This window comes from Nothoprocta perdicaria, unplaced genomic scaffold, assembly GCF_003342845.1.
Source record: "Nothoprocta perdicaria isolate Ctin4 unplaced genomic scaffold, notPer1 scaffold_31, whole genome shotgun sequence".
Classification (NCBI taxonomy): domain Eukaryota; kingdom Metazoa; phylum Chordata; class Aves; order Tinamiformes; family Tinamidae; genus Nothoprocta; species Nothoprocta perdicaria.
The window spans coordinates 3,198,859-3,222,476 of record NW_020455544.1 but is presented as its reverse complement, the minus strand read 5'-3'; the positions used below and the strand labels follow the sequence as shown (position 1 = coordinate 3,222,476).

At 44.1% G+C, this 23,618-nt stretch overlaps 2 protein-coding genes across 2 annotated transcripts in view; one reads left to right on the top strand and one right to left on the bottom strand.

The window, feature by feature from the left end:
- Nucleotides 1–8,155: 8,155 nt before the first annotated feature.
- Nucleotides 8,156–14,020, top strand: RAB33B (RAB33B, member RAS oncogene family). The gene is made up of 2 exons (XM_026042639.1): nucleotides 8,156–8,406; nucleotides 13,448–14,020. The coding sequence occupies exons 1-2, from the start codon at nucleotides 8,158–8,160 to the stop codon at nucleotides 13,889–13,891; spliced, it is 693 nt and encodes a 230-aa protein (XP_025898424.1). The 5' UTR covers nucleotides 8,156–8,157; the 3' UTR covers nucleotides 13,892–14,020.
- An 8,800-nt stretch (nucleotides 14,021–22,820) lies between these two features.
- LOC112950168 overlaps nucleotides 22,821–23,618 on the bottom strand; it is a 5,408-nt gene continuing 4,610 nt past the window's right edge. The window contains exon 6 of the mRNA XM_026042646.1: nucleotides 22,821–23,195. Within this exon, the coding sequence (XP_025898431.1) occupies nucleotides 23,092–23,195 (104 nt within the window). The 3' untranslated portion in view covers nucleotides 22,821–23,091. The remainder of the gene's footprint in view (nucleotides 23,196–23,618) is intronic.

Sequence of the window (23,618 nt, the reverse complement as noted above, 5' to 3'; positions counted from 1 at the left end):
CGCTCTTCTCTGGTAATAGCGAATATCAAAAGTGGGAGGAAGTCAATCAATGAATAAAAATGCTGAGTTCTGTTTGTAAATGAGTTGCAGTGTTTCCTTGCAGGGTTCAGCGTCTTCACTTAAGTGTCCAGCACCTCTCTGACAAGGCTCCCTCGTGTATCAGAGGTCCTTGATAGTTGCCCTTGTCCCTGGCTCTCCATGCCGTGGGCAGGAAGGTCAGGGCTGCCTGCGGAGCCAGGCTGGAAAAGAGCCAGGCTGACGGGCACCTTCTCCCGAGCCTTCCCTGCCTCATAAGCTGATACTACATATGTTGAAGGCCCTTTGTCCTGCAGACTGCAAAGACCCAGCAAGGAGTCTAGGAAATACTGGATGAATGCATAAAAAGGGGTGTTCAGAAGTAAGTCCGTTTGAAGAAGCCTTTGCTCTTCCTCTTACATCTCAGGGGGAAAAACCCTCAGTAGCCTCCTGCATTTAGACCCCAAAGCTTTCCTGGCCCAGCGCTCCCTCGCCTCCGTTTGAAGCAGCAGTGAGCCGAATCGCAGCGATAGTGACCAGCAGCAGTGGGCAACACACCATAGTAACCCACAGGGTGCAGTGACCTCCACAGCTTGGACTACCTGACGAAACTGCCAGTAACTGCTGTGTGGGATGAGTAACAAGGCTGACTAACTCAGTCACAGCTGAGCACAGAGGATTCCAGTAACCTGCAGGCTTCCTGTCTTGTTATAAATCCCTGATTCTTCAGATGCTGAAGTGTGTACAGAAATCACATTTCACACTTTTTCTAATACAAAATCAGCACTTGTTGCTGTAAGAGTTGCTTTGCACGGGCAGGACTCTTCTGTCTGAAAGAAACAGGGCTTTCTCTCCTTATAGATGTTCCTGCTGCTTTCTCAGTTCTGCTGTCAGAGACGGGTGTTCGCCCTGGGTGTCTGTGTGACTTGCACTCAATACTGCCAGCTCCCCACTGCCGAGTATGGAACAGCACCTCGTGACCAGCCTACCGGAGGACTTGGAGCACGGAAGATTTATGAGGAGCCAAGGTAGCCTGGCAGCTTATACATTATTTTATCTACATAAAACTGTCAGGGCTTACTTCTTTACTCCATCAAGTGTAATGGATCTTTCTACCCTATCGTTACGCTTATGGAAACTGCTTTGAAGGTCATACACATAGCAGCAGAAAGACAGAACCTCTCTGAGCAGTCGCGCAGTCCCGCAAAATGCTGGGGAGATGCACACTAACTGCATGGTCTCTTGGTTAAGCAATGCAGCTTTAATAGTCAGTATGAAAATAAAGGTCCTGTTTTGGTTGCATGACTTTTGCAATGCCAAAACTTCCCTCCAGTTTGGGGAACCTTTTCCAGCCTCTTTTGTTCCTTCATGATGTCTTTCTACCCATGTATCCTTTGCTTTCCATTTCATATTGCGAGCCCTGCAGGGAGGAGAGTGGTTTCTCCCTTCGGTTCAATATTCACACTGCTCTGCAAAAGCAGTCGGGATCCTCTGTGCTGCCGTACGGCCTCTGCGGCGCGGCAGCCCTCCCGGGAGCTGCCTCGCCTCCGGAACGCGGCTCCTGCAAGGGGCCCGCTCTGCGGAGCTCTCCTGGACTTCCGACACTTTGGGATAGAACACAGAGGGCACAAGGAGACAGAGCAAATATGGTTTATAGCCCTGTCAACCTGAGGAAAGTATCTTCATGCAATGCATGGCTATTCTAAAAGCTTGTGCCAGCCCATTAGGTTAGCGTGAGCCATGAGAAATGGTAGAGAGCAAGTGGTGCTCAATTCACTCCGATTATCTTTGTTTAATGATGTTGTGTTTTCTACAGGAGCAAAGGCCAGAAGAGACACTTGAGGCTGCTCAGAGAAGGGTCTGCGTGACGGAGGGTCGAAGCGCAGCTGAGGAGCGGGAAGGAGCGTGCGGGGCCTCAGGGATGCAGTTAGCGGGCAAGCTTCCTCTGGGAGGCGGCAGTGCAGGAACACCAGCCGAGAGCCACCGACAACACCGGAGCGCCAGGTTGAAACCCGGATCCGCAGCCCGAGACTGTACCGAGACCCCTGGCCTGGCCGCCCTGAGAGGCGCAGCGGCGGCTTGCGGCCCTTCTGCCCTTGGGAAGCTCCTGACGGGTGAGCAGAACGCTGCTGTGCTCGTGAATGACGGGAACGGCCCCCATCTGCCCTTACGTGAGGGCCTGCAGGAGAGGCAACGGGCTGCATAGGAAGTCCTTGTGCAGGGGATGTGATAAAGTGGAGGAAGCAAAGTGATCTCAACGCGGAGCTGTGAGTCACAGGCCTCAGGACGCGGCTACTGCTGAATTTTAAGAGTGGCAGCAGAAAGGCTGACACCAGTGGTATAAATAAAAGTGGGAACTCTGAATAGAGTAAGGAATTTAAAAAAAAAATGGTAGCAAGGGCAGCATATTACTACTCTGCCAGGGAAATACAGTTCTTACCACCTCTCTCCTCTGTTAATGATAAAATCAGATGTATGAGCATCATTTTATTTTTTAATATACTTGAGAAATTATATTTTTTCTGGGGAGATCATAGTTATTTTCATTAGTGCAAATGCATTAGTGCTGCTTTCTAAGATCCCTTCCTACGTAGCCTTCTTGAAGTGCAGATTTGTGCTGCTGACACCTTGAAGACTAATGTTCTTGTCAGAGGGAATGCACCTGAAGCAGCATTTCCACTGGAGCCCTGTTCCTGGGAGAGAGCCGGCTTAGCCGCCACAGCCGGGTCAGTCTGTGCAGCCTCTCTTGGAAAACAGCTGCTAATGCTGCTTGCAATGTCTTGGGGTGGATGAGGGAAGAGTTGGGGGATGTTATTTATAAGGGTAGTATTTATTTTAGCAGACACCCATTCCTATTCATGCTGTAATCAAAACTGAGGTTGGTATCCCCAAGCATCCCATAGGCAAGATTTTGCCCTAACTCACAGTAAAGAATTGGGGGTTAAAAGGGCTTGGAGTGGGAGAAGTTCTCAGGTTTGCCAGTGAGTGGGGTTGTTTGTTTGTTTATTTTTTGTGGGATTTTTTTGTTCAGTATTTTAATTAAAATGGGAATAGGACTATACCTTTGATAACAAATAAGGAGAAAAGCTTACTCTTGCAGGAAGTAGTAAAAACATATTCTGACATCACACCATTTTAAGAAAAACCTCTTGGCAGAAAATAAAATGCACTGTATATCCCCACCTTAAACACAGTCCTCGGGATCAAGGTCTTTAATACCGAACTTACAGGGGCAAACTGTTGGCAGAGCACAGCGCAAGTAGATTTATTTATTTATTCTTCCCTCCCCAGGAATGATTTATTGAAGGCTGTGGTGTGCCCAGGTAAATATAGAAGCTGGCTGACATTTGATGAACCTGCAGCCGGGAAGCGCCTGAGCGCAGCGTGCCCAGCCGCAGCTCCTGCTTTGCTCGGCACACGCTGGGCAAATTCCCACAGCAGGGAATGTCAGGTCCCTCTCCGTAAGGACTGTGATGTTCAGGGCACGAGGCCTGCTAATACCCACATGATCTGAAATATGAGCTAATTTGCACAGTAAGGCCCCAATCTCTTCAGGCAGCCAACAAAAATGGAAGATCTTTTGTGTGTTTCCATTTCATTGAGGCTTTTAGCTTTGTACTTTGGGCAAGAGTAAGGGCAGAGAAGTGAATGAGATGGAGTAAAAGACACTGGGTTAAAACTCAATTCCAACACAGAGAGTTGAAAGACGTTATTGCAATTTGAACAGGATATGTCTGTTTGCTTTCCAGTTTACTTGGATAACTGTACATACAATTTTCCATTTTATCATAAATGCTATTTAAAAAGAACTCATTAAATAACACGTTAATGGCAGTTCAACTTCTTAGACTAGCAAGGATCCAAGTCTTGCAAGAGCAGGACTCTTCTTGGCAAAGCCACTGGGCTTTTCCATGCCGAAATGGAGGACTCAAAATTAATGAAGGTCTTGAAGTTTCCGCTCCTGGAGAACACAGGTCCAATGTGAGCCTTGCTCTGTACAGGCCTCCCATCCGTGTAAATCAAACACAGGTGCCTGGCTTTTAATTGCTGCAGTTGTCGCATGGTTCAGCTTTCTGGTGGCCAAGTGTCCACCAAAGGCCCACGGCAGGTAACGCACCCGCTGTTACCCTGACACGAGGGGCACACCGAGGCCTCTCCATCAGCCCCAGGCATCTGCCTGCACTAAATGAGATTTTAGTCAGAATTGTATCTCTACCAGAACTCAACTGCTAGAATCAAAAGGACACACCTGGAGGCCTTCTGAACCCCTCAAGGGATCAGCAACATGAGACATCTTTAGACTAACACTATTTTTTCTAATTTGTTCCTTAAAATTAGTAGGCATGCTTTTTAGATGGAGAATACAGCTTGCATTTCCATGTAACTGACAAGTTAAAATATGTCAAGGGAAGACAGGAATAACTATTCTTGAAATGCTGAACAAGGCTGGGGTATCTCGCAACTATTTTCAGAATCCTCCTCTTTAGGATCTTCTACATCTGCTAAACAAAAATATCTGTGAACTTGGGCTCTTGTACATTCATTCACTGAACATAGCTGAAGACTATATTGAAAGTACTTGTCCTTGCAAAAGGAAAAAAAGAAAAAGCTTTTTCAAAAGCTTAGTAACAAGAAGCATTTTAATTTATTCTGTTAGTATAATTAAATTCAACTAGATTTGCTAGTCTCCTGATATGCAGAAAGCAACATCCAGAAATAGTAAGTGCTGGATTAAGTATAATGATTTAGTCAACAACTTTATCACTCTCTATATACATCAGAAGTGATGAAATTTCCAGTACTACACTGAAATAGCTCATATAAAAGTAACTTTACCCAAAAGACTCTCCTAGATTGAACTGCATGGTCACCAATAAAGAAATTAGGACATCAGATCTAAAGTAAGAGTCAAGATCACTTTTTAATTTACAAATGAAGTGTTTTAGGACTATCTGTTATTATATTGAGGTAGACTTTGACTGGAACAGTTAGATTCAAGATCTGTTTGTTAAATCTATCACCACTGATCAGGCAAACTCATGAAAAAGGCTCTCTTCCTGCCCTTCTATCTTCCCTTGAAATTCCTCTTGCTTATAGGAGACAGGATGGCAGACTGGCTGGAGTTTTGATCCAGTCAAGTTGAACAGTCTTACAATGTTCATACCAAAACAATACATTTTGAGTGTTTCTATGTTACCCAAATTCTGTAGGCTGCAGCTGGTTATGAATCTCTTTGTATGTAAACTCCTTTTTTTTATGCTACTCCAAATATATACTATATATATGTATATATATATATAAACATAGCCTGTTCTCCTGTTGAGCTGCTGCCAGATGGACTAAATGACATGCATTGAAGGATATTCTACTAGAGAGGGAAACTAAAGTTATAACTTCAATGGCTGTATTGCATATGCAGGAAACCTACAATTTCCATTATCCCTTGGCTGAAATGCGTAGCCAGTAGCCAGTAATAATTATTGATCACTATGGGATCTTGCAGCCTCAATTAGATTTGAAAATGGTGCATGTCCTGCCTGCTGTTCTGCAAAACAGGATCTTGGGTTTGCTGTTCAATTGATATAGTATTAAAGCAGAGAGGATGCCCTAAACGCCAGTAGCTTAATTTTATGCAATATGTGAAACTTTGGTTCGCATTCCTGCTATGAATTAGGCGTAACAGGAAAGTTAATTTAGAATTTCTAGACCTGATGTCACTTAGGCATTCACAGTTCTATAGTTTTCTTCTCTGGGTATGACCAGAACTTCTATTCTGAATCACAGAACACTTTTTTTCTGGGAAAATTCTAGTCACTGTAAATACATTCTGAGGAAAAGCTTGAATTTTGATGTAACACAATTTGCTCATTTAAGCAATTCAAAGATGTAAGCAGTCTCTCTGCCCAGCTAGGAGCTCTGGCTGGGACTATGATTCCTGCCTATGTCTGTCCACACAAACTGACCGACTTTCCCATTCCCGTCATAACTGCAGCTTGAAGGGGCAGTAGCACCTGGCTAGAGGCAGTAACTGCTGCCCCTTGAAATGGGCAGCCGCAGAGCTCGTGCTCTGGATTTACGGGGAGGAGGGATGGGAAGAGATCGGTGAAACTGCACAGCACCGGATCTGGGGAGGCCGATCTCATGACTGGAGTAATAGGGAAGTTACAGAAGGACAGCTAAAACTCCCACAGTTATGCTCACTGGCTCAAGCAAAGGGAAGCTGCTCCAGGAACAGCAGGGAAATACCCAGTAGTACCAGGAATTCCCTGGTCAAATGCGAAACTTCACTAAGTGTAATTTGGGGTTTGGCCAAATTACCACCCTGGAAGTGTGCATTCCTTTATGGAAAGGGTACCAGGAATCCCTGATCAGGACCTCTTTCTAGGTAGGTTAGCGTATCTGTTGTAGGTCCTGAAAAAAAGGAGCCTCTTCCCCAGAAACGCTGAGTGTCGCAAGGATTTGAGGGCATGTCTGGACATTTAGACAATGAGCTGTTGCAAAAGAGCTCGCAAATGCCCAAACTGGACACCTGGAATCTGTGCTATATGTGAAGTCCTAGCAATCCCATCAGGGACTGTATTTAAAATCTGTCCAGTGCAAGCCAGAGAAGGGATTTCAGAAGCAGGAGTCCCTTGCCATGTAATAAATCTTTCTCCAGTAGGGAGCATTAGCAGCCTGCCACAGAAGTGATTTAATTCGAGTCCATCCTTTCTTTCAACAGCAGGCAGGTCTCAAGAACATACTATGTAGGTAATTCTGTTTGTCTGGTAGATAGCAATGGGAAACAAAACAGAAACTTAGATTATAAACTTAAAGGGTGGCTGAGAGAGCCTAAAGTCATGGGTAAGGTGCCCGATGTCTGTTAGGTAGCAGAGCATGAAAACGTGACGACTCCGAATTAGTGTGGCCGCTAGATGGTGCAAAGCCTCTGCCTTCTCAAGGGGCTCAGCTGTTGACATCAAACGGTGTTCAGAGCTGTTAAAGAGCTCCAATCTAATTACAACAGAGGTTGGCATAACCCAGACCAAACGCGTTTAAACGAGCTGTTGGCAAATCAGCCGACTGAAGCCTGCCCTTGGCACGGTAACCAGAGCCCACATCAGAGCATCTCCCCCTAGAACTGGGAAGTTTCTACTTCTTCTTTCACCATGGGCTATGGAGACACGCTTGCTTGTGCAGCCAAACATATTGTGTGTCCTTGCTGTAAAACATGGCACTTTCAGTGGAAGGGATGGTAAGGACTGCATGGTGGCTTCTCTTTTTTTACTTTGAAAAGCAGAGGTCTAAGTTGCAGGTTTTGCTGATGGAAATTAGCTTAGGCTGTCTTTTAGTTTGCAGCCTTTGCTGGTTTATTAAGACGCCCGAGGTAGTGCCACATCTCCCTTCTTACTGGTAGGCGTGCCCATCATTTTTGGCTCCCGTGCATCCCTGCTGGAGAGGAGCTTGCTGCTGTCTCATTTATCACTGGATAAATGATAGTCCCACCAAACAGCAGCTAGCGCTTAAGGCCTTGCCAGCATCCACGGCCCCCAAAGGCAGCGTCACCCTCAGGCCTGACAAGCAGCAGAGCCGGCCTGCCCTGCCGCAACACTGAGCCCAGGGGAATTTCAGCGTGAAATTCAGCGCTGCCTTTGCACGGCGCCTAAGGGCACGGGGTGATGCATGAAATTACAACTGGTAAGGAAAAATCCCCTGCGATTAAAAATAACACCGCGTGATTTCAGCCTTCCTCTTATTATTGTGGGCGCTCTGTCGGGACCCTGCTCCGCGTTTATTTATGTGGGCGGTAGCCTGGCAGTGGGGGCGAGGAGGCTGGGAGCACTGCCTGTCCTGGCCAGCCCGGCTCGCACTCCTCTACCGACGATCCCCAAAGCTTCCCAATGTTCCCTAACGGTTCCCAACGGTCCCCCACGCCGCGGCGCGCTGCCATTGGCCCGGGGCGTGTCACGTGAGCGCGGCTCTCGCGACGCCCCGCGGGGCGGCCGTGACGTGGCGCGGCGCGGGGCGGCCGGGCAGCCGTTACCGCGCGGGGCGGCGGTTTAACGGCGGCGGGCGCGCGGACCCCCCGCCCCGCGGCACGCCCGGGCGCGCGCACGCAGGGAGGCGGGCGGCAGGCGGCGTGCGCCGGGCGAGGAGGCTGCGATGATGGCGGCGGCGGCCGAGCTGGAGTCCTCGCTGGAGCTGAGCTTCACGGGCAGCGGCGCGCTGCCCGGCGCGCTGCCGCCCGCGCGCTCCCGCATCTTCAAGATCATCGTCATCGGCGACTCCAACGTGGGCAAGACGTGCCTCACGTACCGCTTCTGCGCCGGCCGCTTCCCGCAGCGCACCGAGGCCACCATCGGCGTGGACTTCCGCGAGCGCGCCGTCACCATCGACGGCGAGCGCATCAAGGTAGCGATGGCGGCGCCGCTGGCAGCCGGGGAGGTGCTGCGAGGGAGGGCCCGCGGCCCCGGGCAGCGCCGGGCCCGGGCCCTGCTGCGTGGCGGCCTCGTTCGCGGCGCCGCCTCGGCCGCAGCGGCTCTGCAGAGGTGTCGGGGCTCTCTGCCTTGCCTCTGTGCCTGCTGCCGAGCTGCCTGCGCTGGTGCGAGTGCGCTGCTGTTAGCAAAGCCTTCGCTCAGCCTTTGGCAAGCCAGAGGCAGTAGCTGCTCGTGGGCCTTGGCTCCCAGAAAGTCTGGTTCTGTGTGTGCTGGGAATTGCACGTCGGTGGCCTAACTTTCTTTTTTGATGAAGCTGTGCAGATGACACTGTGCTGAAGTGCTTTGATCTGAAGTTGCTAAAAAGGATTATTATAGTGATTACCTGAAATATTTTTAAAAGGTAACAGCATGTCTCTCACACACGCGCGCACGCGCACACACACACACACACACACACACACACACACAGATAACCTCAAGAAAAGGATAATAGAAGAGAAAGACCAAATTTCTATATGAGAAAGACACAGTTTGAATTTTTTTAATGCAGAAAGTTAGTGCAGAAATAGTGATAACAACAAATTACATCCTATTAAGAACTGGAACAGTGTTGAGGAATGAGTTGTTCTGTTTATGATGGTACCGTATACCATCATATTTTGCATATGTTGCATTATTTTTTTTCTTTAGATAGCTGCATGTTGGAGTAAGGTGGTACAGAACCTTTTTTTCTCTTCTCTGTTTGCAGACTTAGGTAAACTTATTCTTCCATTCAGTGAAAAATCAGATGTGAAGGGGGAAATGTGCTTTTGTGTTTAAAGGGAAACTTAAAGGTACTGTAAAGCGAATTTAAAAAAAAAAAAAAGAAATGTCCCGTTAACCTGGTAGATACATAAACACTGGTGATGATACTATTATTCATTTGGAGATTAAACCACTAGTTGCTTAAAAATGCAGTTTATGTATAAGCAATGAAGTGGTTTAAAACCTGAACTTTTCCCTTTCTAGTTGCATATTACAGTTGTTTTTTAGGAACTGATCTTAACGGACCCTTAAAAAAGGGAAAACGTCAGTCATGGAATTTACTTCTGGCTACATTATCACCAAGCTTTGGAATTGCAGCTGACAGTCATATAGCTGAAAGCTGTAGTCTGCTGTGCTCATTTACCAGTTAAAGAAATTGTGGAAGATTTTTGCCCTTCCTCTGGGTTCTTTCAATCTATGTCCTTTTTTTAATAATTAAAAGGGAAAACTTGTTATTCATTCCCTTTCTAAAACTCATCACACTTTGGTTGATGGCTGAGCTCTCATACTCCCAGGTCTTTTGCTGCGTGTAGCTGAAGCAAGGACCTCATGATGGGCATGTGCTTCCCATGCTATCTTCCTGCTTTCTTGCTGCCCCTGCTTTGTGCCTGTGCCCAAAACAAGCAAAGAGTCTAGCCCTGTCCACGGTTCTGGCCGCACAGGGGCCTTTATGTTAAGTCTGCTCTGCTGGGAGAGTATGCTGTGCTCCTGGGAGCGGTGCCTGTTGAGTCTCCTGGGTTTGGTGAGAGAGGTGGGGAACTGAGACTCTTTTCAGACACTTTGTTTTCCAAGAAGTCCTGTTTCAACTTTCAAAGGAAATAAGAGTTTCTTAACATTATAGCCAAGGCTCTAGCTCTTGGGGAGGATGTTAAGTGCCGTCACACTCTGTACCAGACGCTTTTGTTGTTGTCTTGCCCTCTCCTGTCATTCGTCTTTACCTTGTTTGTAGCATTTCTCCAGCAATGCCCGTTGTACCAGGAAGGAAAGAAACTGTTATGAACTGAATTACTCATCCTCTGTTCTCGCTATGCCGTGGAGGGCCTGCTGAGTAGAGAAGTTTTCCCCCTTGCTTTGAAGGAAAGCATTAATTAGTGTCGTCTTCTCTCTCATCCCTTCCCCCAGCCAGCTGGGTGGCCATTCGTTTGCTGCTCCAGTACAGAGCATTTTCCTTGCAGCTGGAAAACGCTGTGTCACCGGCATGGACACAGGCACGATTCTTCTCAGCAGGGGTTTCCCACACAAGAATTTTTATAATTCTAAGACATAGAACAAGTGTGTTCTTTTGTACAGTAGGTTCACTGATTCATCTGAAACACTAGTGATGAGAGCTGATGAATAGATTAGAACTGTCAGCACATGAGTCTTTAGCATTTTTACTTCTTCCTGAAATTATGTAAAATTGGAGAAAACAATGATGTCACTTCTTTGTGACCTACATTAAAATAGCCAAGGCTGCAAGTGAAATACAAAGAGGAAAGCTCTTCAAGTTCCTATTTGCATCTAATAAAAGGAAACGTGTCTTACAGTTTTAACTTTACTGAGTTAGGTTTTTGGCAGCATATTATTAACCACATGTGTGCTGATCCAGTCCTTGTTTAGAAAACAGCTTTTCTAGATTAATGAAAATCTTGCAGAAATCTCTTGACTTTGTGGTGCTTTGTAATCCCATAGGAATTAAGAGTCTCTCTTGTCTGGGTAGGTGATTGAATCTGGCCCAAACTTAATTGTCTATATTTAGTCTACATATCCAGACTCTTTTTACAAACCGTGGAGCTGCAGTCAGTTGTTTTTATGGTACAATACAGTTGGCCAAAAAAATGATATTTGCTCTAAAATGAGCATATTTATATAAATAAAACTGCAATTGACTACAGTTTTCTTCAGCAAAGGCTGGGGTGTCCTGCTCAGATACTGAAACTGCTTTGTGAACATCCAGTCATTCAGCTAGAGCCCGGCACTGTCCAGTTATATGGTATGGTGCTCATGCCACCAGGTAATTCTTCTGTTAAGTTACAAAGCTGTATGAAAAGCCATTATTTTCCTTCATTTCAGGTGGCAGACTGTTCTGCAACTTCACCAATTTAATGATTAGGAACTTTTAAAAAAAAATTCTCATGTGCATGCGTTGTAGCTAGCTGCTAAGACCTTTCAGCAGCAGCACTATCCTTTAGCTTAAGTAGCTCTGTATGGAGAGATAAGAGTTCTATTTTCTCATCTATTTTGCTATACTGTTTTTTTCTACTTTTCTACATAATCTGAGCTGTTCTAATGTTCTCATGTAAATTCTGTATTCCCTTGTTTAAACTAGCAAATGTCCTGTTAAAATTTGAATTTTTCTTTGGTATGGGTGATCAGAGATGAACATAATATTAAGAAACTTACACCTTCTTGAAACATCACTTATTTTTTTTCCCTTGGCCCTATCATACCAGTGATTCATGATGTCCTGTGATTTTTGTGTGCCTGGATTGTCATCCACTTCAGCTATTTCCAGCTGATGAGTCCCCCACTTACAAGAGCTGTCCTTTTTTATTAATAGCAGTTCTCAACACCTTGCATCTGGCCCTACTCAGTTTTGTTTTCTTTCTGCTATTCCAGCTCTTAGATGATATTCTAATTCTTCTCTTGGTGTTGCATCCTAGCTTCTTGCCATTGGCAAATTTCCTTTGTATGTGTTTCTTCTTTTATCTCAAAATAACTGATAAAAGTGCTAAACAAGGTAACTTAATCACGACATTTGTAGTTTAGAAATCAGGCTTACTGGAACATTTGGATCAAAGGACTACAGAACTCTGGTCATGAGAGGATAGTCTTCATCACGGGAAAATACTAGCTGTAGAATAGATTGTGGAATAGATTGGATTTTAAATTTACCTTCATGATTTACAGACCATTTAATGCTTCTTTAATTCCATACCCAAAGAAAAACACTCTCTTCTCCCTCCTAGGAAGGAAATATTTCTTTTTAAGATTTCTTGCACAAAGATTAAAAGCCAAAGTATGAATCAAACTGCTTTAACAGTTATAGATCAACCATGCGGAACAGAGAGGTAGTTAGGATTCAGCCTTGACCTAAGGAATCACATGTGACCTTTCAGTGTGAGCACACTAAGGTGTACGTGGTGTAACCACGTGCTCATTGATTTGTTAGTCACATAGTTAATTTGGTGTTGTGGGTGAATTGGCTCTTACTGGCAAATACTGCAGCCACATGTTTCTCCGAAAATTCTCCAACATTCAATAGTTGCCTGATTTTATAGCAAAACCTACACATCTGAGAACTCCAAACTCTCATTCTGTCAGAGTGATTGATACATTAAATATTTTTGTTTGTGCTCTGTTCTTTACATATGCCTGTGCTTCAGTGTGGTTTTATGTGGACCTCAGATATTTGAAAGTTTTGCAGATTAAATGCTTTTGTCTGATTACTTTATACTTTGGTCATTGACTATATAGGCTTAGAACAAATATTGACATTTCAGTTTATTTAGGACAGATGTATACCTGGAAAGACTGATATCATCTTAAAATAACTCTAAGGTTTATACTTCTTTTCTTTTGTGAATGCTCTTATTTGCATATTACAAAACATAGTATTGTCATAGCTTAGTCATTAGATTAAATCTTATTTATCATCAATTAAATTAGATTAATGTTTATAGAAAGAAGAATTTGATTCCAGTCGATATACAGCAGATATGGAGACTTTTTGTGCCTTTTTTGTTACCTTTTATGTTCATGTGTTTTGATTTCTTCTTACCCCTATGGAGTCTCCACAACAGGCAGTTAACTGGATGCTAAGAACAAAACTTTGAGGAAGATGGTGTTATTTATGGCAACAGAAATTCATGTCAGCTGAGAGCTGTGCTGATAAGCGTATGTTGTTGTTTCCTCAAATAAAAACTGTATTATTGGCCAGATTTCAGTATTTGTTTATGTAAAAATCAGCAGATTATCTACTCCACTAAACTTTAAGAAATTTGTGCTAGTGATTAAGCCACTTTTTTTTATAGCTTCTATTATGGGCAGATGGTTCAGAAGGCAAAACTTTCTGAAATTGTTTATGGGAGAGCCACAGTTTTCTTCAGCACAAACTTTTCAGGATAATCAGAGGAGTGAATTTGTCTAACTGTGTGGTATTCCCACATAAATTTCCAGCATGATTAAAAGAGCAGTTTTGCTTTTTTCTCTCTTTGTTTTTCTCCCTTCAGATTCAGCTATGGGACACAGCTGGCCAGGAGCGCTTCAGAAAGAGCATGGTGCAGCACTATTACAGGAACGTACATGCCGTGGTGTTTGTGTATGACATGACAAACATTGCCAGCTTTCACAGTCTGCCGCTGTGGATAGAGGAGTGCAAGCAGCACCTTCTTGCCAACGACATACCCCGGATTCTTGTTGGAAACAAATGTGATCTGAGAAGTGCTATTCAGGTCCCTACAGACTTGGCGCAGAAGTTTGCTGATACTCACAGTATGCCACTCTTTGAAACCTCTGCTAAAAACCCCAATGACAATGACCATGTGGAGGCCATATTTATGACACTGGCGCACAAGCTTAAGAGTCACAAGCCATTAATGCTTAGCCAACCCCCAGATCGTGATGAAATTCATATAAAGCCTGAACCAAAGCCTGCCATGGCCTGCTGGTGTTAAATCATGCTATTTATTCTGCTACCACCTTGTCTGTTTGCATATGCTTCGAAGTTGTGATCTTGGCAAAGTTCCAGGTATTGGTAGCAATTATAGCAAATCTTTGGCACTTTAATGTGTGTTTTTTTTTGTTTTGTTTTTGCTTTTTTTTTTTTTTCTTCTGGTGTAAATGTGCCCATCTCATTTTCTTGCACTTTGTAGTATACTTTCTCGATTACTGCTTTTTCACTATAGATAGACATGAAAGTAAACTTTCAAGTGAAGTCTTGACAAAGCAGTTCTACTTGAGCTCTTGCTGCCTGAGATAGTTTTTGTCACTTGTGGTAAGGTTATAAATAGTAAGCCTGTTTACTAATCTTTTTCATTGGTGCTTCATTGGAATAACGTCGAAGGAAAAGTGTTCTGGGACAAGTAACTTGTTTTCTTGAGTCACCAATTAGAGTGATTTTTTGATACCTGAAGAAATATGAGTGCTAAGCAAGTACCTTGTTATTAAAACAGCAGCAGGGCTATCAGATAAAGGTATTGCTGTCAGTACAAGTGCATACTAGGGGCTTTAATGTCATTCCATTTCTAAGCCTTGTTTGTTTCTTCATGGTAATGACAAAGGAGCTGAAGAGCCTGTCCTTACATCCAGATAACTCTTTGATACTTGATTATTTCTTCACAATTAGCATGTAAGACTATGCCTTCCTTCTGATGGAAATAATTTTAGAATAGGACTTGGAAAAAAATTAGGATTATAACTATCCACAGTTTTAATGACCCTACTCAAAATTCCGTGTTCAAAGAGGTCTTAATTGCAAGGATGCTGTATTTGAGCTGAGCATAAGTAAAAATACCTCAGTGAATTAGAACTGAAGTTGGCAAAGCTTCCTGTGTTCAAAGGTAAGGCTTTTGGAGGATGTTAGCCATGATGAATGTTCCAAATATCTTGAGAAACACAGCTTGTCATAAATCAATTATGTTTTAGGGATGAAAATGCTTGGGAGAAAAGTTTACTTCTGATGCCCATTGTGGCATACAAAGCTGTGCCTTAGTCGTAGAAAATGTGAAGGCCACTGTCCATTAATGGTCTGTAGTGTGAAGGAGCTTGACTACAGACTTCTATACATGAAGGTCAGCTTGCTGAAGGCAAAATGTTGCCTCCTACTTAAAGAATAGGGATTATGCCAATTCTTTAAAATATTTCTGAATGCAAAATTAAGTCAGTTTGGAAACATGGAGAAAATCTGCACAGACCAATAATCTGTTAAAGATCTAATGATATTCTGCTGTTAAGTTGGGTATCCTGGCATTACAAATATGTTCTCTGTTTTGTTTTTAATCTGAAGAGAAGATTTTTAAGAACAGTCTTCCTTCTGAATTGTATTTTATTTCAGTTCTGTTGTTGGAAAGTCAATTTTTATAATGAAAATGATGCTAGATTGCACAAAAATTATGTTAAAGGGAAATGTAAACCATGGAATTTAGTGTATGCCATGATGAAACGATGTATACGCCATGATGAAACAATGTTATGTGACTTAAGCTTCAAAGGAATTGAAATAAAAATGAGAATTATTGTAAGAACAAATTTAGGAGCTGCCATCTTAGTGATTGCATTAGAAATAATATTTGAAACAGGATAACTGTTACTATTTAATCTATTAAAATACAGTATAATTGTATTGCACGTTATACTGATAGAAGGAAAACTATGTTGACTTTTCTCTGGATTTAGAAAAAACTCTCAATTTGACCTATGTAATTAGAATATTTAAACATTTTTGAAAAAAAAAAGATACTTTTGTTTTTCTTGTCTAAAGCAGCTATACTGCCACAGTGTTTTTGTTTATGCAACGTTGTAAAAGGGAACTTTTTCATTCACTTTGAATATTAAATGTCTGAAATTGGTCTACATTTCTTTCCTATGAACAATCAGCTCTTTAACACTAGTGTTCTTAATGTTTTTTTATGTTTTTTTTTCTTTTAGAAAAGAATTGAATTTGAATTTATTTGTATATTATTACAAATAAACATGGTTTACAGTCCTCTTGGACAATTTGTTTTTCACTTGTGTCCTTAATCCTTTTTTTCAAAAGGATCCATCTTAAGTATTTGTATAGTGTTAAATATTTCAGCAAACTTTCTATTTTTTTTTAGTTATTTTTTAAAATAAAAAGAGAATGATGAATTCTAAAGTCAGGTTGAGGGTTAAGGTAAGGAAATTATGTAGACATAATACTAATGTTAAATAAACGTGTAAATCTGTTGACTTGAGTTGTTAATCATAACCTGTAAATACGGGCCCTTGTGTCATTAAAATTGTGTGGCAATGTAATATTGTCTTCAGCACAAAGCATGTTTTGATGGTTCTCCCGTAATGTGGTCATAAATCTAGAACCTGATCTGCTTCCTGGCTCTCAGTAGTAATGTTCTACCCACCAAATCCATGTCAAAAGTACTGAATACTTTGTATATGTATTTTCACCTTAGCAAATTGTAAAGCTGGGCTATTTTATATGTGAGATTGGGTGGGAGGGGGAGGATACAGTCCCAGAAACCTAATAAACTGGTTTGGCCACAAACTGTTTTCACTTGTTTTCAGTAATTATTACTAAGACTTAAAATTTCTCAGTAAAATCCAGAATAAATTACAATAAACAAGGAAGGGAAAAAAATACCCTGTAGATTTTGTGGCAGGCTGTCACAATGCTTGGATTACTCACACTGGAAAGAGAGAAGGAAAAAAAAAAGCCCTGAATTTCTGTGCAGCTTTGTGAACCAACAGTTAAACAACTTTCCACGGAGAGTGAGAGAAGATGAGCCCGCGTGCAACTACCTTCTTCAGCTATGGGTTCTACTCTAAGAAGTTTTTATTAATCTCCAGTGTTGATCAAAGGGAGTATTTTAGGAGCCCACACAAGCATTAGAGTGGGGGCAGTCTTGCCTCTCCAGGACACTTTTTGACTGCTTGCAGCTTCATGTGTGATTTTAGGAGATCACACAGGGAAAGGGCAGGCCTGTGCCTCAGAAGAAACAGCCATGACAGTTTGCCCTCTCCTGTAAAGACAAAACTAATACATATAGCACTTCCCTATGCCTTTCGTTAGCCTTGAGCTAAAGGGTTCTGATACTTGATGGGTTTGTGTTTGATTCCCAGAACAGACAAATATTACATTTGAACCTCATAGGAGACTTGTTACCCGTTTCATTCATCACTAGATAAATTACCAGAATTGTTGCCTTTCAGTAGTAACCTTACACTCAAAAAAATGAAACCGAGACGGATGGCAGAGTTCAGAGGGTCATGCTACATGGAGTCGAGTCTAGTTGGAGGCCTGTGACCAGTGTTGTCCCACAGAGGTCCGTACTGGGCTCGGTACTGTTAAACTTATTCATCTAGGGCCTGGATGAGAGCACAGAGTGCACCCTGAGCAAGTTTCGAGAGCAGTGTGCCCTAGTGCCCATGAAGGCCAGTGAGAGCCTGGCTGCATCAGGAGGATGTGGCCAGCAGGTCAAGGGAGGGGGGTCCTGCCCCTCTGCTCAGCTCTGGTGAGGCCGCACCTGGAGTACTGGGGGCAGTTCTGGGCTCCCCAGGACAAGAGGGATGTGGAGCTTCTAGAACGGGTCCAGCGGAAGGCAACCAAGATGACTGAGGGACTGGAACGTCTCTCGTATGACGAAAGGCTGTGGGTTGAGCTGTTTAGCCTAGAGGAAAGAAGACTGAGAGGAGGTCTGATCAATATGTATAAATATCTGAGGAGGGAGGTAGGGAGGAAGGGGCCAAACTCTTCCCAGTGGTGGCCAGTGACAGGACAAGGGACAATGGGTGTAAGTTGAAACACAGGCAGGTCCATCTCCATGTTAGGAAGAGCTACTTTCCTGTGAGGAAGACAGAGCCCTGGCACAGGCTGCCCAGTCTCCTTCTCTGGAGGTCTTCAAAATCCGCCTGGATGCCGCCCTGTGCCCCGTGCTGGGGGTGTTCCTGCTGGAGCAGGGCAGGTTGAACTAGGTGATCTCTAGCGGTCTCTTCCAACCTCAACCATTCTGTGGAAACAACGGTCGTAAGACAGTGACCTGAGATCATACGACCTTGTTTCTTTTACTGTTTGCATATTCCCTTTGAGAAGGTCACGGGCTGCAAAAACCTTGGGAAAATAAGCTAAACCCCGTCTTAATGACTGTTTTTATTCTTTACTTTATAAAGAAACTGTACTGCACATGTGAATCACCCATAGTAAAGCAGAGGCCATGGTTGAAGCGTGCTTTTTTTCTCTCTTGTGGGCAAGTAACCTATTTGGGTCAGGGCTGTCGTTTTTAGTGCAAGCTGGAGATGCTTTTAGTCACTCTGCTCTCCCTGTCTCACTGTATAGCACTGCAGCACTGCTAGTGTACAGCCTGCCCAATGCTTTGTGTGTATGTGCATGCGTGCCTGCATGCCAGGAAGGGCAAAAAATGAAAGAGAAAGTAGATTTAGCTTACCCTGAAATATATACAGCAGCTTTGCCATTTACTTCAAGCTATTTTTTTAACCCACTTATAAATTGGCAGCAGTGAGACTTAAGCCTTTTTTTTTTAATACTAAAGCAACATGTACATGAGCAAGTACCGCTCAATTCAAGTAAATCTGCATGTTTCTGATAGAACCTACGCTGTAGTTGCAAACGAAGAGCGTGCTGCACAGCTCACAAAGGTACTAAGCACAGTGCAAGTGAAACTATATGGTTTATTGGTGTATGGTGGTGTTTCAATTGGACTGACCTGAGGAGGTGTGGGGTAAAGCAATTGATTTCTTTACAGAAAACCTGCTGAGGAGGAGTAGGAAATGGTATTTGCTTTAATAGGCTTTTCCTCCACAAGTAAAAGTTAATCCTAAGTGCCAACCCCCACATTTACATGCTAAAAATAAAACCTTCCTCCTTTCAAGTGCAGGCACTTCCAGTTTTTGAGCATACCTTTATTTTGATCAGTGCCTCTGCTGGGCTGTCCCAGCGTGTTTAAGGCTCCCTTCCGTGGTGCCTCCCACCTAGCAGCCAGCATTAATTTTGCGTGTGTGACAGGCTACTGCAGAAAGGAAGCTGTAAGCCAGGGAACTTCATGCAAGAAGAACCTTTGTGTAGTAAATGGCATAGATGGCTTTCCCTAATGAGCAGGAACTAGGCATTATAGGAGTCACTTCCCACAACATGTGGCGTAAGTGTTCATCTCTTTGTACTGACTTGCTCCTAAAAACCGACATGCCACATGCTCTTCACACCCCGCCAGGCACCCGGAGCTGCGAGGCTGCCCCGTGCTGTGAGCAGAGAGCGGGCAGGGCAGCCAGGAACCCCATTACTGAATGAGGCCGGGGTAAATCACTGCTATCAACTGCTGTTGCAACATCAGTGGGGTGCAGAGCTGGGCATGCAGTTACAAACACAAGCAAACAGGAAGAAAAGCATGTTATCAAATGGAACCAAGGCGGCAGCCTGGCCCGGCAGCACCCTGCAGGCATTGCTGCGGGGAAGCGGCCGAGCAGACGCCTCGCCCTTGGTTGAATGTTAACCCACAGAAACAGCTTCCCTGATCAGCCGCTGGGTTGGGCCTCTGCCATTAACTATTGCGTGCCGTAACCACGCGGCACTAACGGTGGCATGGAGGTCCCTGGCATCCTTTGGTTTACAGCCCAGGGAGTTCTATTTGCTCCGCATGTCAGCGGATAAGGTAATATTTTACCAAGATTACCCTCAAAAAGAAAATATAAGTAAACTTAAATGTCTTTTTTTTCTTCCAGTACAAACAATGCTAACATACAGCAGTGTGAAATGCTTGGTAACCACCAAATTATAATTTGCAGGAGCATAACAGAGCTGTATGTACACTCTCGCTCAGAACACAGGTGAGATGCTCATGCATAGCGTACAGGCTCCTGGGGTTAACTGAGCAGAGAAAAGGCATTATAATACTCCCTAGCTAATATTCTAGCTACTAGCTAGTATTCCTACTAGCTAGTAGTCTAGCTAGTGGAGCTAGACACCAAAATGCTTGGTCTCCATGAGATCTGAGGCACATTTGCGTGTATCATTCCCTTTAACACTCATTTCTGAGGTGGGAATGAGCTGTGCTTGTGACTGAGGCGAAGCGCCTGCATGTGCAGGATGAGCTGGGAATGGGGTAGGACCTGGGAGCGTTTTCCCTTCCCCACTTCCCCCTGCCCTTGCTCGCATTGCTCAGCAGGCACCAGGTCAGGGTGCACCAGCTGCTACACCAGCCTTGGCCACGGCACCTGTAGCCTAGCAGTCCCTGTTTCCCCTCCCTTGGCCGAGACCGAAGGGAAATGTTGCAGGCTGGTGCTGGCTTTCCATGGCAGGAAGGAATGAGGAAGCTGGCTGCTTCCCAGAAAGGTCTGCGAGAACAAGTGCCAAGGGCATTGCTGCTTGAGGGATGGTGGCTGCGTGTGCTTGTAATTAATAGTATTTAAAAAAATAATCCGTGTGGTTTCCAGCAGAGAAAGCTTGGGCTGAGGCAAGATGTGGGATGTCTCTGGAGATGCTGATGCGCTCTGAGAGCCATAACTAGCGTGTCGTGCAGACTGCTATACATAGCACCGGCACCAGCAATCCTGCATACGTTTTTTTTTTTTGCCCTACTAACCCACTAGAGGCAGTGACATTAAATAGAGGGTCCACCAGTTTCAGTATTGCAGCTGTTTCCTTCAGTAGAGACTCCTTTAGTAGAAAGGGCTGTGGGAACTGTGATCATTTAAGTGATTTGAGGTGTGCTCAGGCCAGTGTTGTGATAGCAGTTTTGCAATTGCACCCCTGGAAGGACTGCAAAGGCAGATTGGAAAAGAAATACGGATATTTCCAAGGATTTTATAGCTGCTGCTGAACAAATTACATAGGTTTTTTACTTAAGAACAGCATAGAGCATACATCTCTTTTATATGCTGATACTTCGGTACATACCAAAATGCATGTGTCATAGTCAATGGAGTGAGTTTGACACTGTCAGAGGTCTGCTGGGCTTGTCAGGTAGCTGAGCACCTTGGCTTTATGTGAGAGCCCTCTCAGCAGAGTTTGATTTCCATATCAGCTCCGTGTGCATCCGTTGTGCAGCTCAGGTGCCGATTTCCCTAACCGCATTACTAGCTCCTCATCTCAGGAGTTAGCTCCTCCGACTAATGAAAATATGCCTGTGTTAGAGCAAGTTTGCTATTGAAGGCTACTCTTTGCATATTTGCGTAATATCTAATTATTTTGTTAAGGTATTTTGAACACTGTTGAATTTTGTTAGCACTTGACAGTAAAGCTTCGTGCTTTGATGTCTGCTGTCAGGTACTATGCCATAGAAAAAGGCACAGCACCATTTTTTGCCTTTACAGTGTTGTGAGTAACTGCCTTAAAGGCACATGATGTAAAGAATCAATCACCTGTAGTCAGGGTCAAGGTAAAAGTGGATTTTAATTGGCTAATTACCAGTCATTACCATTCAGAGTGCTGCATTTTTTTGCTTTTCTTAATTAAATGCTTTTCCTCTTTCTCAAAGAAACGTAAGGGAAAAAATGCTAGGCATATACAGACTGAAAACACTGGGCAAAACCCTTTTTTTCTGTCAGCTCTGTAGCAGCCAGCTTTGGTGTGACAGTTGCAGGGCAGGTAAGCAGAGAGCTCCGTGCATAGGCAGTTTGGTTCAGCTTAGGCCTGCTAGGGCCGCTGGAAGCGGAGCTGCTTCCTGGCACGGCACGTTCTCCAGGGCAGCTCCTGCACAGCTCAGGGAGCTTACAACCAATTTAATAGCAGGCGACTGTTCCCTGCGGCTCCTGGCCAACTCCAAGAGAATGGGGAAGCTTTAAAATTAGATGGTCAGGATGTGCTAACCTGCAGATACCAGCCTATGTGGTCATGTTAGCTGGATGTAGCAACGTGCCTCCTGATGGCTTCACTACAGCCAACTGTGTTGGAACCAACAGCTTTCTAAGTGTGTATGTGATAAACCCTGACAGAGAGGACGGATGGGCACCTAGCCTGCAAAGAGGAAGGCAGGGATTCAATTCAGGTGTCTGGGCCTCTTTACTTGCACTCTGAAAAAAGCCTTTATTGTCTAGAAAAATGGATTTCAAGTACTATTATTTCTGGCTCCTCTTAGGAAGGGCAAGGGCACCTTTGCCATGATCCTTGGGTAATCTTTATCCAAGATCATTCCAGGAGTTGCACACCTGATAGCAGAGCTCGTTACCCTGCCAGTTAGAGCAGGCGACATCTTTCCCAGGATGAGGATTCACCTTCCAAGTCCTGCCCAAGCTCACGTGTCCTATTATGTCCATCTCATCCCATCTGTGGGAGAAGTGTCTCCTAGGAGTATATCTCTGGGCTCTTGGGAGCACAGAACCAACCTCGAAGTGAGGTGCAAGGGCACGAGAGGTATCTGAGCAGTTCAGAAGTCAGGGGAAGTCAGGGGAAAGTTTGCCCATGATCAGGATCAGAGTGTAAAGCCCCTGGGCTAAAACTGGTTTGGCAGAATGGGCCTCTAAAAATAAGCTTAAAAAAAAACAAAACAAAACAAAACCTCCACTTGAATTCAGAGTATCTAATTTATCTGTAAAGGGAGCTATTGCAAATTAAGTTCTTACTTTATTCTAAAATTACACTTTGTCACTAAAACTAGGTAGACCTAAGCCCTTGCACACCGCTGAATCCATGTGTTGACAGAGGTGTCCGAATGGCATGGGCAAGACTTCACATCAGAAAGGTTTCCTGCCCCCTCCCCGCCATAGGAATGGGGACACTGGTGCTGACTAGCGAAGTGGGTCCTCTGTGATAATTAATCAGAAATTAAGAATGTAATTGAGGAGGAGGAGAATGTTACACAACCATTTTCTTTTTAAAAATAAGCGCATTTAATATTGAATGTGTAAGGCTAGTACTGCTAGACAAACCACAGGATGACTTTTACTGGAATAAAACACAAATGAAACACAAAACATAGAGACAGTAAGCTCATGCTTCTCAGAGGCAATGAGGTATTTTTAACTCTACAGGTCTAAATAGTACAAAAATAGCATCACATCTTTCCTTCCACACTGTGGTCTTTGCTGAACATTGGGCATCATGGGTGTTCTCTTTCTGTGCAAGTTTTATTAAAAGGCAAAGTGCATAACCATCTTTAAAAACAAAGAACTTCTCACAGCTGTCTTGCGAGGCTTTGAGATATGTTGCTTTCAGGTGCTCATCACTTTTTCAAGCCATTCTGATGTATGGAGGAGGTTTGGATACATCTTCCTCTGTGTCTAGGTCTTGAACAGGAAACTGAACTGGGGTATTAAAAATGCTGTTCCTGGGACCTGTGTGATGAAGGAAAGGAAGAAATCATTAAACCCAGAGTCGAGTCTTGGACCAAATCATAGAATCCTTAAGGTTGGAAGGGACCTTTAAAGATCGTCTAGCCCAACCCCCTGCACACACAGGGTCACCTGGCACAGGGTTGTGTCCAAGTGGGTTTTGAAGATCTCCAGAGAAGGAGACTCCACAACCTCTCTTGGAAGCCTGTTTCAGTGCTCTGTCACTATTAAGACATTTTTCCTTAAATTCCTGTGCTTAAATTCCTTAAATTCCTTTTGGTGCTTCAGTTCGTGGTCCTTTCCTCTAGTCCTGTCACTGTCCACCAGTGAAAAGAGGCCGCCCCCCTCCTCCTCACTGCCTCCCTTGAGGTATTTATACACGCTGCTCAGGTCCCCCCTCAGCCTCCTCTTCTCCAGGCTGAACAG